Source organism: Empidonax traillii, unplaced genomic scaffold, assembly GCF_003031625.1.
Source record: "Empidonax traillii isolate 1590-97213 ecotype Southwest subspecies unplaced genomic scaffold, ASM303162v1 scaffold1664:size92259, whole genome shotgun sequence".
Classification (NCBI taxonomy): domain Eukaryota; kingdom Metazoa; phylum Chordata; class Aves; order Passeriformes; family Tyrannidae; genus Empidonax; species Empidonax traillii.
The window spans coordinates 1-17,806 of record NW_020956857.1 but is presented as its reverse complement, the minus strand read 5'-3'; the positions used below and the strand labels follow the sequence as shown (position 1 = coordinate 17,806).

At 44.4% G+C, this 17,806-nt stretch overlaps 1 protein-coding gene across 1 annotated transcript; it reads right to left on the bottom strand.

Annotated features, from left to right (window-relative positions):
* Positions 1-9,182: 9,182 nt before the first annotated feature.
* Positions 9,183-13,714, bottom strand: LOC114070699 (hydroxymethylglutaryl-CoA synthase, cytoplasmic-like). Its single transcript, XM_027908244.1, has 5 exons — positions 13,267-13,714; positions 12,787-12,912; positions 12,115-12,279; positions 9,477-9,645; positions 9,183-9,357 (listed from the first exon to the last, which is right to left on the bottom strand). Exons 1-5 carry the CDS (start codon positions 13,712-13,714, stop codon positions 9,183-9,185), a joined length of 1,083 nt encoding a protein of 360 aa, XP_027764045.1.
* Positions 13,715-17,806: the final 4,092 nt, after the last annotated feature.

Genomic DNA, 17,806 nt, shown 5'->3' with positions numbered 1-17,806 from the left:
GGTATAGAGTGTAGTGTGGACCTGTTCAGCCTGCCACGGAAGTGGGCTGGGCATTGGCTTGGGGGTCGATCCTCGTGGTTTGCAGACATTGCAGCTTTGGCAGATGGATGTCACTCATGTTAATGAGTTTGGCAGGTTGAAGTATGTGCATGTGTGCATTGACACTTTTTCTCATGCTATATGGACCTCTGCTCATGCTGGAGAAGGTGCCAGATATGTCATCTGTCATATGCATGCACGTATAGCAGCCCTCAGAGTTCCCACAGAACTTAAAACCAATAATGGGCCTGGTTATACCTCGCAGCATTTTCACAGATTCTGTATGGATTGAGGTATTTCTCATGTTACCGGCATAGCTCATTCTCCGACGGGACAAGCTATTATCTAACGAGCTCATGGAGTCCTGAAATCACTTTTGCAAAAACAGAAAGAGGGAGAAGAGCTGGATAGCCCACATAACCGACTTGCAAAAGTGTTATGTGTTTTGAATTTTTTACGGTTGACGGGTGGAAGATCGGACTCTCCCATTGTAATTCATAATACTTCTATGCAGTCAGGTTTGGTAAATCCACAGGTAACAGTGAAAGTTCAGTACAAGGACCCACAAACCGGAGTCTGGAAGGGGCCTGCAGAGGTAAAACTAACTGGCAGAGGGTATGCTTGCATTTTCACAGAGACAGGAGTTCGGTGGCTGCCTACACGTTGGATAAGACCTTGGAAAGGGAGTGATTCTGCAGAACAAGGTTGATACTGTGGTAGATAAGCTATTCAGAATTACAAAGCTTCTTCAGTATTATTGTAAGGTAGTTTTGTAGTGTAGTATCATATAATCAATAGAAGTTTAGACTTCAAAAGAGTGTTTTGTGTGAACTTGATATATTATCCATTAAATTTTAGTCTAGGATAAATTTTAGCATTATAAGATAGAAATAAATGATAAGTGTGTGAAGGTGTTATTTTTAATGGTGATGGATATATGTGTGTGTTATAATATCTTAGTAGAAAGTTAAGAATGTATTAGTGTAATATAAATTGCTCAAAAACAAAAAGGGGGATTTGTGGGAGGAACATAATGAATGTGTGAGCAATTTTTATTGTGTGTGGTACTTTTACAGACTTTTATAAACTTTTACATAGTTTTATAGGTACTATAAGTTATAGGTCCCAAGATGGTTGCGGGTGTCTTTTTGAGAACAAAGAGAAATTGGTGCCAAGAAGAAGGCGGAGTTCGTTAAAGTAAACTATTGCCTTGTTATCTGTTAATAACCAATTATAAAGGTATTTGTAATGGATGTTTACAACTGGACAGTAACCTGTATCCAATTGTATGCTTCTTGTCACGAGACCCTGAGTACAGATGCTATAAAAACCCTGAGCTATCCTAATAAATGGGACATATTTTAGATCTCATAGATCGTGTATGTATGTCTCCGGTGCCTCCCCGCCAAACATGTAAGGTTCTTAGCTCGAGGCTAAGTGACAGTTTTTGAGGTCGTACGTGAGAATTAGTGATGGTCCAACCCAGGTACCACCAGGGACTACTCTCCTGGATTTTTTCCAGAGCTATGGCTAGGCCATACATATGGAATGTAGAAATGATGTGCTGTTTCTGTTGGCTGCCAAGCGGCACTGGACTGGCAAAAAGAATATCGTCCATATAAGGATAAACAATAACATCAGGCCATGCTGTCTGCAAAGGCTGTAGAGCTGCATCAACATACAGCTGAGAGTAGGGGAATTTTTCATGCCCTGGGGCAACATCGTCCATTTTTACCTTTGGGCAGGTCCCTCTCGATTCAGAGATGGTAAGGTAAAGGCAAAGCGCTGCTTGTCTTGTTCATGTAAGGCAACAGTGAAAAAACAGTCCTTCAAATCAACAATTAGGAGGGTCCAATCTTCAGGAAGCATGGCAGGGTTAGGGAGGCCAGGCTGCAGAGCTCCCATAACCTGCATCTGGTTATTGACTGAGCGCAAATCATGAAGAAGGCGATATTTTCCAGATTTATTTTTTATAACAAAAATAGGGGTATTCCATGGGCTAGTTGATAAGCGTAAATGGCCTTGTTGAAATTGCTCCTGAACCAATTGATGAGCTTGTAAAAGACTTTCCCATTTTAAGGGCCACTGTTCAACCCAGATCGGTGTATCAGTCAGCCACCGAAGGGGAATAGGGAAAGTCCAAACAGCGGCCACATTCATAAAGGAAGATCTGTAGTTAACACACAACCAAGCTGGACCAGCACATCTCGGCCAATTAGGGCTTGCACGGTGTCGGGAAGTGGCAAAACAGACACAGAAGCGGATACTGAATGACCATCGAGTGTAATGAGAACTGGAGGTGACTGTCGGGTCACTGTTAGACCTCCCACCCCAGCAACAAAGCCTCCAGTAGTATAAGTGGACCAATTCAAGGGCCACTTTTGTTCAGCAACAACAGTGCAGTCAGCACCTGTATCCAGCAGGGCAGACAGGGTGAGACTTTGGCCTTGGTATTGAATAGAAATTGTCTTTTGTGGTCTCAGCTTAAGATCTACAGTCAAAAGGGCACAAGCACCCGTGGAGCCAAATGCGCCATCGCCTCAATCCACAGGCACTCCTGCCACCAGCTGTGGTAACGGGACAAGCTGGGCTATGCGAGACTTGGCTGGAATATGCATTGGTGGATACAGTGTATAAACCATGATTTGTATATCCCCATGATAATAAGCATCAATAACTCCAGGTGTCTCAAAAAGTCCCCTGATGGAGGCAGAAGAGTGACCAATTAACAAAGCACCCACCGAGTGTCCATTAACACGCAGAGGTCCTTTAATTCCTGAAGAGATCCATTAGGGTTGTGTATCAATGAGGGTAAAATCTATTGCTGTTGCCAGGTCCATGCTGAGGCTGCCGGAGGTTGCTCGTCGCAGGTCACCGAGGGTGTTGGAGATGCCAGGAATGGGTTGGAGGGAACTCCCTGCACCAGGAAAGCAGCACGCAGCACGCAGGGAGTCCAACAGCGAAGAGAGTTTATTCAAATCTCCCCCCAGCTTATAAGGGCTGGTGGGGAAAAGAGGGGATTGGTCATTTGGCTAGCCAATGCAGGGAGATAATATAATAACTATGGCAACACAGGAACCAATGATAGGCAAGAAAGTTAACAACTTCAAACCCCTGCAGCTTGTGGTTTCACCATTTGTGTCGTAGCGCGGGGACCCCTCACACTGTTCTTGGCGTTTCCCGATCTCCTTCAGCATGCAGCAGTGTTGTGAGAATCAGAACGACAAGATTGACACCACACGTCTCCCACCGTGCAGTCCTGATGTACGTGGTCTTCTGACCCGCAGCGAAAGCACCGTCTTTTCTGCGGCTGTGTCCCCGGGGTGCTTGGGGTGCTTGCAAGGGTGCAAGAGTAGCTAAAACCTGAGTCTGAGTAGCCTGAGCTTGCTCCTTAAGGCTATTCCCTAAGTTTGTTATGGCATCTACCAAAAAGGCATTTTGGCTCAGGGGTATCTGGGAGATGCGTTCTATCAAGTCTTCTATAGTCCAGTCCCCAGGCATGGACAGAATAACATTTCGGGTGGTAGCATTGCAATTCTGTAATGCACACTGTTTTAACAGTACACCCTGCATGTACTCGGGTACTGCAGCAGCTTAAATAGCGCTAGCGACCCTATCAATAAAAGCACCAAAAGGTTCATCTCGATTTTGTTTAATCCCCATATAAGATGGTATACCCTCTGGGGCTTTAACACGATCAAGAACCGCTCGTGCTAGCTGCATCGACTCCCTTACTTTGTCGGCACCTAATAATGCCTGTGCTTCGGTGCGTGCATAGGCACCAAGCCCCATAAGCTCATCTAAAGTGACCCCGTGTAATGGGTCTCGGGGTTGCCGGATAACTGCAACCGAATTCTGGCATAATGCTTGCCAGTGAGCATTAAAAAGTAACTGCTGGTGCTGGGACAAAATTAATCGCATTATACTTTTTGTATCATTCGGCAGCAGTAAGTTATTTTGCCACACATAATTCAAAATCTGCTTAGTGGGTTCTCCATGGATTCCAGACTCATTCACGGTTGCACGCAGCTGAGATAGTAATTTCCAATCTAGGGCAGTAATGGTTGCCGTTAACCCCCCCGTGGCTGTTGGTGTATAAACTACTGGGAAGGCTCCTGTTATTGCATCAGCCGCTTCCAGATCACCAGCGGCAAGGGCGTCTCGGGCTATAGCTTGCCACAGTTTTTGCCTTTCGTTACCAGCCGTGTCAACGGCTGATGACGTAGGCTCGGGTGCCAGCAGCTCAGGAGGAGGAGGCGGGGGCCAGTGCTCGGCGCCGCCGTCTCCAGTATCTCTCACGGGTACCGTCGGTACTCGTGGAGTAGCTGCAGGGAGTGCCAGAGTAACGGAAACAGAAGATACCGCTCCCGGTGGCAAATGCACTACCTGGGTGGCCGGCGGCAGTGGGCAAGAACTTTGTTCCCGCGGCTGTGAAGCCGCCTTGAACGGAGCGGCATCAAGGCATTCTGAGGCAGCTTTGGCAGCCTTTTGTTCTGCCTGGTGTTGTTTAAAAGCATTAGCAACAGCTCGCCAAGCCTTCTGGTACTTCTTAGCTGTCTGATCATCATTTAATACAGTTTCCCACAACTTATCTCCAAAAATTCACCACTCTTCTACACAGAAAATTGTATTAGGATCTATAAAACAACCCTTAGCTACTCCCAATGCTAACAACCCCTGTAATTCTTTATCTAAATTAATATCTTTAATGCCTCACTTTTGTAAAAAGCACTTAAGCAAATCATGCATCGCTTGTCTTTCCATACCTGTACAGGATATTTCAAAACTGTTGCAGCCCTTGCAAGACACTGGCGATGCTCTGTCGGTTGAGACCTGTATGTGCAGTTGCTCAGAGCACAGAGCTAAGTCTATAGCCTCCCTGCAGTTGAGACCCGTTCAGACGGTTGCTCGGGGTGCGGGGGCCAGCTCTTTCGCTTTCCCGTACTGCGGTCGGGACCGACGTTTGTACACGTTGGACCGTGGCGTGCTGGGTTCGTCAGAATCTCGCTCGTTCGGGCACCATTTGTTGGAAAATGTCCCAGACATGGGAAAGCAGGGACACTCAATATGAGAATCAACATGCTCCGTTTATTGAACACAAACCACAGCAAAATATAGGATAGATAATGAGCTTATTAATATTCTGTAATTTAACTACATGATTGGTAAGAGCCCTAGAGGTCTGGACCGCCTTTATTTCGTGTTTGTAGGGATCCTCAGTTTTTCATTTTCCAAGGATGTAGTAATAACAAGATATTGTTATTGAGCAACGGCTATTGCTAAGAGATTGGCATGACCTTGCTTGGACAGCAGCTACACCAGCTGTGCTTAAAGTTGTTGAGTCGATACCCTCTCAGCTCCTGTGAGTCTGCATGCCTCTTTTCATGTAGCCATTTCTCCACAGTCATAGAATCATAGAATAGATTGGGTTGGAAAAGACCTCCAAGATCATCAAGTCCAACCCCTGATCCAACTCCAATTACTATATCATGGCACTAAGGGTCACATCCAATCACTGTTTAAAAACCTCCAGGGATGGTGAATCTACCACCTCTCTGGGCAGGCCGTTCCAATGCCTGATTACCCTCTCTGTAAAGAATTTCTTCCTAACATCTAACCTAAACCTCCCCTGGCAGAGCTTGAGCCCATGTCCCCTTGTCCTATTGTTGGTTGCCTGGGAGAAGAGACCAAGCCCCACCTGGTTATAACCTCCCTTCAGGTAGTTGAAGAGAGTGATGAGGTCACCTCTAAGTCTTCTCTTCTCCAGACTAAACAACGCCAGCTCCCTCAACCTTTCCTCATAGGACTTGTGCTCAAGTCCCTTCACCAGCCTCATTGCTCTTTGGACCCGCTCCAGCACCTCAATATCCTTCCTGAACTGAGGGGCCCAGAGCTGAACACAATACTCAAAGTGTGGTCTCACCAATGCAGAGTACAGGGGAAGGATCACTTCCCTGCTCCTGCTGGCCACACTGTTCTTGATGCAGGCCAGGATGCCATTGGCCTTCTTGGCCACCTGGGCACACTGCTGGCTCATGTTCATCTTCCTGTCGATCAGCACCCCCAGGTCCCTTTCTGCCTGGCTGCTCTCCAGCTACTCTGTGCCCAGTCTGTAGCGTTGCATGGGGTTGTTGTGGCCAAAGTGCAGGACCCGGCACTTGGTCTTGTTGAACTTCATTCCCTTGGAGTCAGCCCATCTCTCCAGTCTATCCAGATCCCTCAGTAGAGCCCTCCTGCCTTCCGGCAGGTCAACACTCCCTCCCAATTTGGTGTCATCTGCAAATTTGCTGCTGATGGACTCAATCCCCTCATCTAAATCATAGATAAAGATGTTAAAAAGGACTGGGCCCAGCACTGACCCCTGGGGAACACCACTGGTGACCAGTCGCCAGCTGGATGCAGCCTCATTCACCAGCACTCTCTGGGCCCGGCCCTCCAGCCAGTTCCTGACCCAGCACAGAGTGCCCCTGTCCAAGCCATGGGTTGTCACCTTTTCCAGGAGTATATTATGGGAGACAGTATCAGAGGCTTTGCTGAAGTCCAGATAGACCACATCCACAGCCTTTCCCTCATCCACCAGGTGGGTCACCTGATCATAAAAGGAGATCAGGTTGGTCAGACAGGATCTGCCCCTCCTAAACCCATGTTGGTTGGGTCTGATCCCTTGTCCATCCTGTAGCTGCTGTGTGATTGCACACAGGATGATCTGCTCCATAACTCTGCCAGGCACCGAGGTCAGGCTAACAGGCCTGTAGTTACCAGGGTCAGCCTTGCAGCCTTTTTTATGGATTGGGGTGATATTTGCCAACTTCCAATCATATGAGACCTCCCCAGTGAGCCAGGACTGTTGGAAGATGATGGAGAGTGGCTTGACAAGCTCTTCTGCCAGCTCCCTCATTACCCTAGGATGGATCTTGTCTGGTCCCATAGACTTGTGAGGATCCAGATGACTCAGTAAGTCGCTATTTCCTCCTGGAATACAGGGGGGCTATTTGGCTTCCTATCTCTGTCTACCAGCTCCAGAGACCAGTTGCCTTGAGGACCACCTGTCTTACTGGTAAAAACTGAGGCAAAGTAGGTGTTAAGTACCTCAACCTTCTCTTCATCTCTATTAACTATGTTTCCCTCCAAGTCCATCAAAGAATGGAAGTTTTCTTTGCCCCTCCTTCTGTTATTAATGTATTTATAGAAGGACTTTTTGTTATCCCTATGTTGCCTAAATGGTTGTGGGGAAAAAAAGACTCAAATTAGGTAGGAGATAAGATAAGGGTACAAAGGTTTTAATGAGCCCCCAGGCTTTCTGGAATACCTCCAGCGTGGACTCCTGAAATACAAATGTTCACAGTTTTTATAATGATTTTCACCCAATCCAGTCCAGTCACCACCCAGGTTCTGCCCCCGCCACGCCTCTTGGAATTTGGGTCTGGGGTTGTTTTGGGACCCCCTCTTCTTCATCTTCATCTTCCTCAGAGCACATAATGTCCTTGGAGGCCTTCCAGAATTCTAGGCCTGAAGGTTTTTGAGTCTATGGCTGTATCTTCTTCCGTAGGGTTAGGGTGTTCTTCTACCTTGAAAAAGAGACTAAAAAGGCTGTGGAATTTAGGGAATTGATATGGGAATGGGTAAAAGGGGTTTGAGTTGGTGTCATAGTTCTGATTTCAACAAGGAATTTTTCTTTCCCTTCCCCCCTGCATGTGTGCTCTGTGGACGAGCCATCAGGTGAACAAAAGAATCGGCCTGGTCACTAATAGCTGAGAGATTAGTCTCCTAGCAATGAAGGGGAAGGAGTTGGGGAGGGTTACTGGGGTGTGCGACTGGAAGGGGGTGGAGGCTGGGGGGGGAGGGCAGTCTCTCGGCCCTAAGGGGAGCTGCTTCGAGCTGCAGACACTGCCTGGTTTCTTTGGTTTTTTTCCTGTCGGAGGGGAGTTTTGCTGTTGCTCTCAACTTAGCTGTTGCTGGCTGCAGGCACTGCTTACAATGGACCCTAAATCAGCTGAAGTTCGTGAGTTTTCTTCCATGGGGAGAACTTTCTGTTTTATTGCTGTTTGTTTTCCTTCCCTTCCCCCCCCCCCCTCACCTTGCGGCAACCAAGGATCTCACAGCGCTGCCTGGTGACAGGCACTGGACATTACAAGTTTTTGCTCCTCCAGCGATCCAACAGTGCCACCTGGTGACTACTATAGGACACTACAAGTCCTGCACCTCCAGTGACCTAACAGCGCCACCTGATGAATGGTACAGGATATTACAAATTTTGCATCTCCAGTGACCCGACGGCGCCCCCTGCTGACTGTGGTTGGAACTGCACCAGAGGGTGCTAAAAATTGAACTATTTAATTTCCCTTTTGCCGGTTTATTGGTTTTGTTCTTGTGTTCCTGTTAATACACACATACCTTTTAATAAAGGGTTGTTATTTTTCCCTTTTCCATAATTTGTTTTCCTTCAATCGGAGCCTCTTAATTTTGGATTTATAATTGCTTAGTAAAAGAAGTTTGGGTCTTTTTCTCCTAATCCATCCTCAGCAAAAGACCCTTGTCTCATTTAAACTGGGACAGTTGGTGTGTTAAAGGGTAAAGGGATAATATGCTGCTACTCTAAAATCTACATTTACTACATAACTACTGCTAAGATCTACAAAAATTTAAAAAATCAAAACATCAAAACTCTAAGGTATCACCTAACAGAAGTGGCCAAATTAACTTCAAATTGCACTTTTGTATCCCTGATTTTCCTTCTGCATGATCTAGCTGTCTTCCTAAATTCTTTGTAAGTAGCCAGTCCTTTCTTCCATAGTCGGTAAACTCTCTTTTTATAGTGGAAGGTATTCAAATTCTCTTTTGTACCTGGGTGTTTGGGGGTGTATGTGCATGTGTTGAGGCTGGGAAAAGATATGCTACCTTACAAACAAGATCCTACTTTGGAAGGCATTAATCTGCTGTTTGATGTCAGCTTCTGACAGAAGTTTTGAATCTGCTTGCCACTTGATTGTATACACAGAGTAATTTTCTAACTTTAGTCTTGCTATTTAAAGCAATCTAGTATGAAAAGGTTTGTCAGATGGTGCTTTTACTAAAGACTTTCTGAAACAAAAACCTTTCATGTGTTTATATATAAAAAGCTATGCCTTTTTCCAATTTTATGCTTACTGGGCTAGAAGAGAGGCAAGGCAACCATAGACTGAAGGGGTATACATATTTCCATTCTGAATGGATACAAGTAATGAATCTTTGGTTTTCTGATTGAAGAGCTCTGCACTGGCTTTCATAAAAGCTTTTTCCATATCTCTGTCAAAATATGTATCTTCAAGTTTTACATCTCTATTAAAAAAAAAAAAAAACTTTAGAAACTTATTAAAATGGCAGCAAGGAAAAACTACCTTGAATGTTTAAGAAATTAGGACTACCTGAATAATAAGGAAGACAGAAGTCATTCTTACCTGAAAGCTTCCAAACCACTGAAAACACCATTTGCTGTTTCTGGGTTCTGGTCACTGAGAAAGTCATTCAGCAATAGTCTAGCCACAGATTTCTGTACCAGTTTACAGTAGGGTAAATGAAAGATCATGAATCCAAAGTCATTCAAGGTGAAACATCTGTCTGTCCCCTCTAGAAGCAGTAGAAATGTGTTACAACTTAAATTTAATACTCACTTGAAGTATTAAAATAAAATGGGGGATGGCAAGATACCAGTCATCATAGTATATCAGCATACATAAGACTAACTATTGTTGGCAAGTTTGTTTAACACACGGCTACTACTTCTATTCAAAAAATATTTTCTTACTCATCCCGTGCACCATCTAGCAATGTTTGTCCTTTTTCTTCTAGAAAAAAAAAAAAAGTTAAAAGCTTAACAGAATCTCAGTATTTCTACACAGTATTTTGAAATAAATAGCCTACTTCATAGAATCATTAAGGTTGGAAAAGACCTCCAAGATGATTGAGTCCAACCTATAACCAATCCCCACGTTGCCAACTAGACCAGAGCGCTGAGTGCCATGTCCAGTCATTCATTGAACATCTCCAGGGATGGGGACTCCACCACCTACCTGGGCAGCCCCTTCCTATACCTTACAACACTTTCCATACAGAAATTCCTCCTGATGTCCAACCTGAACTTCCCCTGGAACAGCTTGAGACCATTTCCTATCGTCTCCCTTGTTCCCTGGGAGCAAAACCCGCCCCCTACCTGGCTCCGCTCTCCTGTCAGAGAGTGAAAAGGTCCCCCCTAAGCCTCCTTTTCTCCAGAGTAAACTCCCTCAGCTGCTCCTCATAGGACTTGTGCTCCAGACCCTTCACCAGCTTTGTTGCTCTTCTCTGGACATGCTCCAGTACCTCAATGTCTTTCTTGAAGTGAGGGATCCAGAACTGAACACTCACCAGTGTCAAGTACAGAGGGACAATCACTCCCCTAGTCCTTCACCTTATTGAACCTCATTGTTGGCCTTGGCCCATTGATCCAGCTTGTCCAGATCCCTCTACACAGACTTCTTGCCCTCCAGCAGATCAACATTTCCACCCAACTTAGTGCCATCTGTGAACTTACTGAGGGTGCACTCGATCCCCTTGTCCAGGTCATTGATAAAGATATTGAACAGAACTGGTCCCAGTACCAAGCCCCTGGGGAACCCCACTGGTGACCGGTCACCATCTGGATGCAGCACCATTCCCCACCACTCTGGTCCTGCCATCCAGAGTTCTTAACCCAGCAGAGAGTGCCCCTGTCCAAGCTGTGGGCTGCAGTATTTTCAGGAGAATGCTGTGGGAGACAGTGTCAAAGGCCTTATTAGAGTCCATGTAGATACATCCACAGCCTTTCTCTCATACACCATGCAGGTCACCTAGTCATAAAAGGAGATCAGGTTGGTCAGGCAAGACCTGCCCATCCTAAACCTATGCTAGCTGGGTCTGATCCCCTGGTTGTCCTGTATGTGCCGTGTGATCACACTCAGGATGATCAACCCCATGACCTTGCCAGGCATCAAGGTCAGGTTGACAAGTCTGGAGTTCCATGGATCCTCCTTCTGGCCCTTCTTGTGGATGGGTGTCACATTGGCCAACCTCCAGTCATCTGGGACCTCCCCAGTTGGCCAGGACTGATGATAAATGATGGAGAGTGGCTTGGTGAGCTCTTCTGCCAGCTCCCTCAGTACCCTCAGGTGAATCCCATCCAGCTCCATAGACTTGTGAGCGTCTCAGTAGCTCAACAGGTCACCAACTGCTTCCTCCTGGATTACAGGGGGTCTATTCTGCTCCCCATCTACTGGCTATGGGGGTCAGTTGCCCTGAGGATAACGGGTCTTCCTATTAAAGACTGAGGCAAAGAAGGTGTTAAGTACCTCAGCCTTTTTCTCATCCTTGGTGACAACGTCCAATAAAGGATGGAGATTTTCTTTGCCCCTCCTTTTGTTGTTGATGTATAAATAAAAACACTTTTTGTTGTCTTTCACAGCAGTGGCCAGACTGTTCTGCTGAGCTTTTAGCTCTCTAATCTCCTTGTACTCTTCCTGAGCTGCCTTGCCCCTTCTTCCAAAGATCATCAACTTTTTTTACCTCAGAGTTCCAGTCAAAGCTCCCGGTTCAGCCAGGCCAGACTTCTTCCCTGCCAGCTTGTTTGTTGGTACATAGGGACAGTCTGCACTTTTAAGATTTCCAACTAACTATCTAATCTTCAAACCTATACTTCTTAATAAAGGTGAACCAATTACTAAACATATGGAATTAAAAAAAAAAAAAATCAGTATCCTTATACGACAAGTAAATATTAACCTCAATATCTTAAGAGCCTTGGTAGAGGAAGGAACAACACACTTCAGATATTATACATTACACCAACAAAAGCCTGTAGAAACTACTGCTTAATGACTATTAAGTACTTAGCCATAGTCAAACAGAAATAAGACATTTCTTCATGGAAAAACACAAACAGTTCAATTGTCTCAGAGCACACAAACACAAAGAAAGGGACCATGCACTAGTCTTTAGATTGGATGCTAAAACTAGAAAAGATGCTATCTGTGTAGCTACACATTCCAATATTTACCAGATCTTGCAATATCAGGTGAGTCTACATACCCTTTTGCCACTGGGCATGGATTTTGTTGCGATAGACAGTATAGCAGCGATCTAATGCACTGAGGTAGCACTGTATAGATAATTTATCATCAACCACAGGATATTCAGAGACCATATCTGGTTTATAGAAGTCATACGCATGCTGTATGTGCGTTCCACGCAACCCTGATAGAGAGAAAGTGACAAAAACTGAGAAGTATTCAGTTACTTTGAGTCAGTTTGAACATATTGTTTAACACATGGAAAACAAGTAATATATGATCTCAGTCAAGCAGGTTTTCATAGCACTCCAGGCCCTTTAAGGTAATGTTTCACAGTTCTCAGTCACCTGTTACTCAAGTACAGTAGGACTGAGTATGACAAACAAGTAACAAATGATTTTCATCATTTCACCTTAAAAGTAGAGTGCTGGTTTTCATCTCTAGTCCACTCTGTCAATTCCATTAGACAATTCTCAAGTTAAAAACAGATAGAAACATCTTTAGTTGTTTCTTGCTGCCTCCTATAAAAGGAGGTTTGGATAAGTCAGCTCAGAACAAGAAGAGACAAAGTATAATTTCTGATATTAGTGGGAGTTAATCCAGCCCTCTAGCAACCCATGAAAACAGGGGATGGGCTCCAGAAGAGATCCAGTATCTGTCTAAACAGTATTTGTTTTCTTACAGGACTAACCTCTCTCAAAACTTAAGGGAGCATTTGGACCAACTAGCATAGCAACAGCACCAGCTCCACCTGTTGGCCTGGCATTTCCAGTGGCATACACAGCTATGTCTCCAGCAACAACGAGTGCATAACGTCCTGTGAAAAATACAGAAATAAGAATTAAAAGTAGCTGAGAACCTAGCACATTTTAATATCCATCAGTAATTTTTAGACTTTGGTTATAGAGGAGATGACTCCAGGATTAAGGGACTCTTCAATCCTGGCAGCCACCAAGTTACAGAAAGAGACCATTCATGATTATTCGCCTCATTATTTTTTGCATGTAACTGAACTGGTGAAAAATGCCCAGAGCATTTAAGAAAAAGACTTCAGAAGCATACAAGAGTTTACATGGGTCTTACATGGTTAAACACAAACTCTGTAATTGCAAGGCAGACTACTCAAAAATAAGGATTGATATAATTTTAAAAAAAAATACCCTGAACTTACCATCCCAAGAACTGGACTCAATCCAATTAATAGCATTAAAAAGAGCAGCAGTGCCTCCGTAGCATGCATTCATAGTGTCAATTCCTTCTACATTCATATTCCCAGATTCTTCAAAAAGCTGCATCAGGACAGTCTTTACAGATTTTGATTTATCAATTATTGTCTCTGTTCCAACTTCTAGTCTCCCAATACAATCATAGGAAAGGCGGTTCCTCTCCATGAGCTTCTTAACAACAGTTAAACAGAGAGAATTGATATCCTCCTGGTCAGAGCAGAACCCCATCTTTGACTGGCCTAGCCCAATTGTGTATTTGCCACCATTCCCACCATCATACTTCTCCAGCTCTGTCTGGTCAACGTACTGAGAAGGAAAATATATTTCAAGTGCAATAATTCCCACATCTTTGGGCCAGCAGGAGTCAGCATTCACTGGAAGAGACATAGGCATCGTGGTAATCTTTAAGAAAAGAAAAAAAAAAGAAAACACAAACCCCAGTTGATTTATTCACATCCATTTTTAGAGACCTATTTCATATATTATTTAATTTTCTGTAGATTTATAGAAAAGGTTAGGTTTTAGGTATTCTACAAGTTCATTTGTGAAAAGTAAACCTTTGCCTCCAGGTGAAATTTTGGTCTAAGCATGTTATAAACACCATTAGGAGCTTTATCACATACTGTATTAAGAAGCCCTTTTAAGCAAAAGTACAATTTTAGCCCTGAAGATGAATATACAAAGTTTACCCTCAAGTTATTTCACTGAAGCAACACACATGCCTAACAAATATGAAGTGTTTAAGAAATTAGTCTTTATGATCATTATTCTACTTTTGCTCATATGCAAAGTCTCAATTTTACACAACCGAGCTGGAAACAATGGGTTGGTGTGGTTTGGTTTTTTAAATGTTGCTAGTTGAGACATTAAGTTTAAAGTTCATACTTACCAGGAAGTCTCCACATTAAAACAGAGCAGGACTCCCAAAAATTGTTTTTATTTTAAAAATTGTTTTTATTTTTAAACTAAGTGGTCTAAGTTGCTTCATTTTGTTTATACTTGCAACAAAGATAGAAGATTTTGGTATTTTTGGTTGGGTTTTTTTTGTTTGTTCATTTGGATTTTTTTTTAAGCATACTGTTTTGGTGTTCCTGAACAATGAAACTCCTAATATCAGGTCTGAAGGAATATTCTTCCCAATAAATCAAGTTTTAACCCTCTAACTATACTGTCATTATACTCTAAAATATAATATGTCCTATTACTTTAATCCCATCTGCATTACACAGACAGGCATCATTTTCCTGAACATTTGCCTACATCCTTACAGAACACTTGTCCCTTTTGTGCCCAGCTGTACCATCATGCTGTCCTTACCTAGGTTCTTCAATAAAAATCCCAGAGAACTGGATAAAGGAATAAAGCCTTTCTAAGTAGAAACGACTTCACACAATGCATGGTGTTAGGAAGTGTTAGGAAAGCATTAGAAGTGCCTTCTGCTACATGTACAGTTAAATATCAAAGTCTTAGGTAAGACCTAAAGTAAGAGCACATGGCTAGCCATTCATTTTGATTGCATCTAACAAATTTTCAAAAACATACCTATGATGCACCTAAAATAATCCATTTAAAAATATTTCATTTATAGCATTTATTCACAGTAAACCATGTAAATTACAGAAGGTTGCTATTTAAAACTGATTACTGGAGTGCTGCAGAACAGCTGTACAGTGTATTGCTGTTGAAATGAGGTACCATGAGAAGGTTAAAAATTCACTGAAGTATAGTGCAGGATAAATAAAAGAACTTATGAAAAATGAGGGAATAATCAAACCTGCAGGAGCCAAAAGCCATGATCCAAAAAGTAAGAACAGGAGGTCACTATAAATCAAACTACAAAGAAAACAAAGCTGTTGATAAAACCAAAGAAGAACTTTGCACCATCCTTAGTCATTAACCTAGCAAAATCCCCGCCCAGTGATTGTAATCGCCTCTTACTCACATAAGCTCCTTCCCCCTGGAGCATGTGCAGTAAAACAAGTGTGCACTGTACCTTTGAAAGGAAACGAGAATGCAGAGCTAATGACGAGTTTGAAGTTGTTATATATATGGGAAACGTCAATTTTTTATTGTTCGAAGGGTACAAAAATGAGCACTTAGCACACTGAATGTATGCCAACTTTATAGATTTACCACCGAGCACCTGTCTCTGTACAAATATGAAACAAAACTAAATATCTTGACTCTGAGTGTGGATTGGCTTCTTGCCAAGCAGGTGAAAGAACACAAATTTGGGACAACACTGCCACAAGATTTCAAGCAAGAAAACCAATTTTGCGTTGTGTGCTCTGCTGCCACCCAAGGTTCATGATTTTGCATCTGCTCACCCGAAAAGCGCAGTACTCGCAAACACCCCACAATAATGTCCAGATAAAACCGAGCGTCATGACTGACCGGAACTCCTTTTTTTCTTAATCCATCCTGTTGCGAAGCCCCGCAACTCAGATGATCGCTCTGCGGCCTGCAGCGCCCAGTCGGGGGCTTGCCATTCCACTTCATTCCAGCCTCATGACACTGCTAAGGACACCGAAGGCACCCCCATGCCTCAAGGTTAACCGTGACCCATCCAGGAAGACTGCGAGGAGCGACTGCGGTGCAGTGTGTAGCGTCTTAATCTGGAATTCCAAACCTGACTCTCAGTGCTGGGGAACGTGCATGCACATGTGATGCCATCCGGCTCGGGCAGCACGCAGGTGCAGGAAGACACTTCTCTCCCCACCCCACCCCTTCCCCAGGTGAAGCTCCTGCCCTGCCGGCCCGACCTGGCCCAGCTCACACCCCTTCGTGGCTGAGGAAAAGGCAGAGCATTCATCTGCAGACTCCCCCCATTCTAATGGGGTCCCTCAAGGTGAGGACTAAGTTGTTGTTTTAAGTATCTTGCACAGTAAACCCAGCAGCACGAGCATGGAAGCAAACCCAATAAAGACTGAAAATAAAATCCACTATCACCCAAAATTCCTGGTTTTGACAGTCCCTGACCATAGACTACGCTATCCTGCAGTCACATCACCTCTATTAACATTTAATTTTCTTATTTAAAAAAAGCAAGGCAGAATAATATCTACCTTCAAGAAGTTGACCCTGGTAGGCAGAATTAAGGATTTGACATAGCACACAGAGCAACAGTCACAGCTTTCCTGAAGCCACAGCCAGGGAAGGGAACATGGTTGCCTGGAGGCCCCTCAGGAGCTGCTAGGGCAAGTTCACATTTCCTCTCAGCACCACAACTAGCAAGTTACACACCTCCTGGAGACAAGGAGAAGCACTGAGCTTCAGACTCAACTCCAAGAACTGCATTTTACCCCAAATCTGCACGGGTGCTGAAGAGGAAAATGAGGGTAGTTTCCTGCTCTCTGTATGAATGCAGACATACTACTGACAGCGAGGTACCCAAGGTCCCAGCTGGGAAAGTGACTTCGGGGTCCATCTCTTTGTGACATAAAACACCTCCCTTTCTTTCAAAGAGAACAAAAAGGAAATACAGACAGCTGCCAACAGACTTCAAGCAGGTCCCAACTCAGTATGGTGTCTGGCAGCCACACTGAAACTCAGCCTTTTCCCAAAGCAGAGCTTGGTTCTGCTCCAAGAGCCAAAAAGATGAAAGTAAGAGGCTAATTAATTTTAATTAAGTTATATAGTAAAAGATAATGCATGACAACACATAATGGACTTGACCTGTAGCAGCCAAGAACAAGAGTGGGTTGCAACCAGGCAGTTAAAAGGCTTGTAAGTATCGAGTGCAAGTCCGTGTAAAACACTTGTCACATCATGAGAGGGTCCCAGATTGCTGCGACTCACCATGGCATGGACCATGTATGAACATGTCTGCACGAGACGGTATCTTGAATGTATTCATAAAGATCTATCTAAAGTGTTTCTCCTGCAGAGGTCAGCGTACTGCAGGGATCCCAGGCACCCTCTCTCTGGGTTTAACCCCAAGAACATCCGAAACTGAGACTTTGTTAGCAATGTCATAGTTCTGATTTTAGAAAGGAATTTTGTCTTTCCTTTCCCCTTTCCCCCCCCCCCCCGCATGAATGCTGTTAAATGACCATCAAGTAAACAAAAGAGTCAGCCTGAGTCCTAAACGATCGAGAATTAGTCTCCTGGCAACGAAGGGGGAGGAGTTAGGAAAAAGGCCAGAGTGTGTGTGTGGAAAGAGGTGGGGTTGGTGGGTGGGAGCTCAGTTCTGGAGCGGGAGGGGAGGCTGCAGCAGAGAGGAGAGACTGCCTGGTTTCTTCTTTGTCTTTTCCTGTGGGAGAGGAGTTTTTTTGCTGCTGTCTCGCTGCACAGTTGTCTGCTGATTGCGGTGGCGGGATCTTCACCAACTGAGTCGTGAGTTTTTTCTTCCATTGGGAGAACTTTCTGTTTCCCTTTCCCCTTCCCCCCTCCTCCCTCACCACCGGGCGGCGACCAGGGATCCCACAGCGCCGCCCGGTGACGAGCGCTGGACATTGCAAGTTCCACTCCTCCAGTGATCCAACA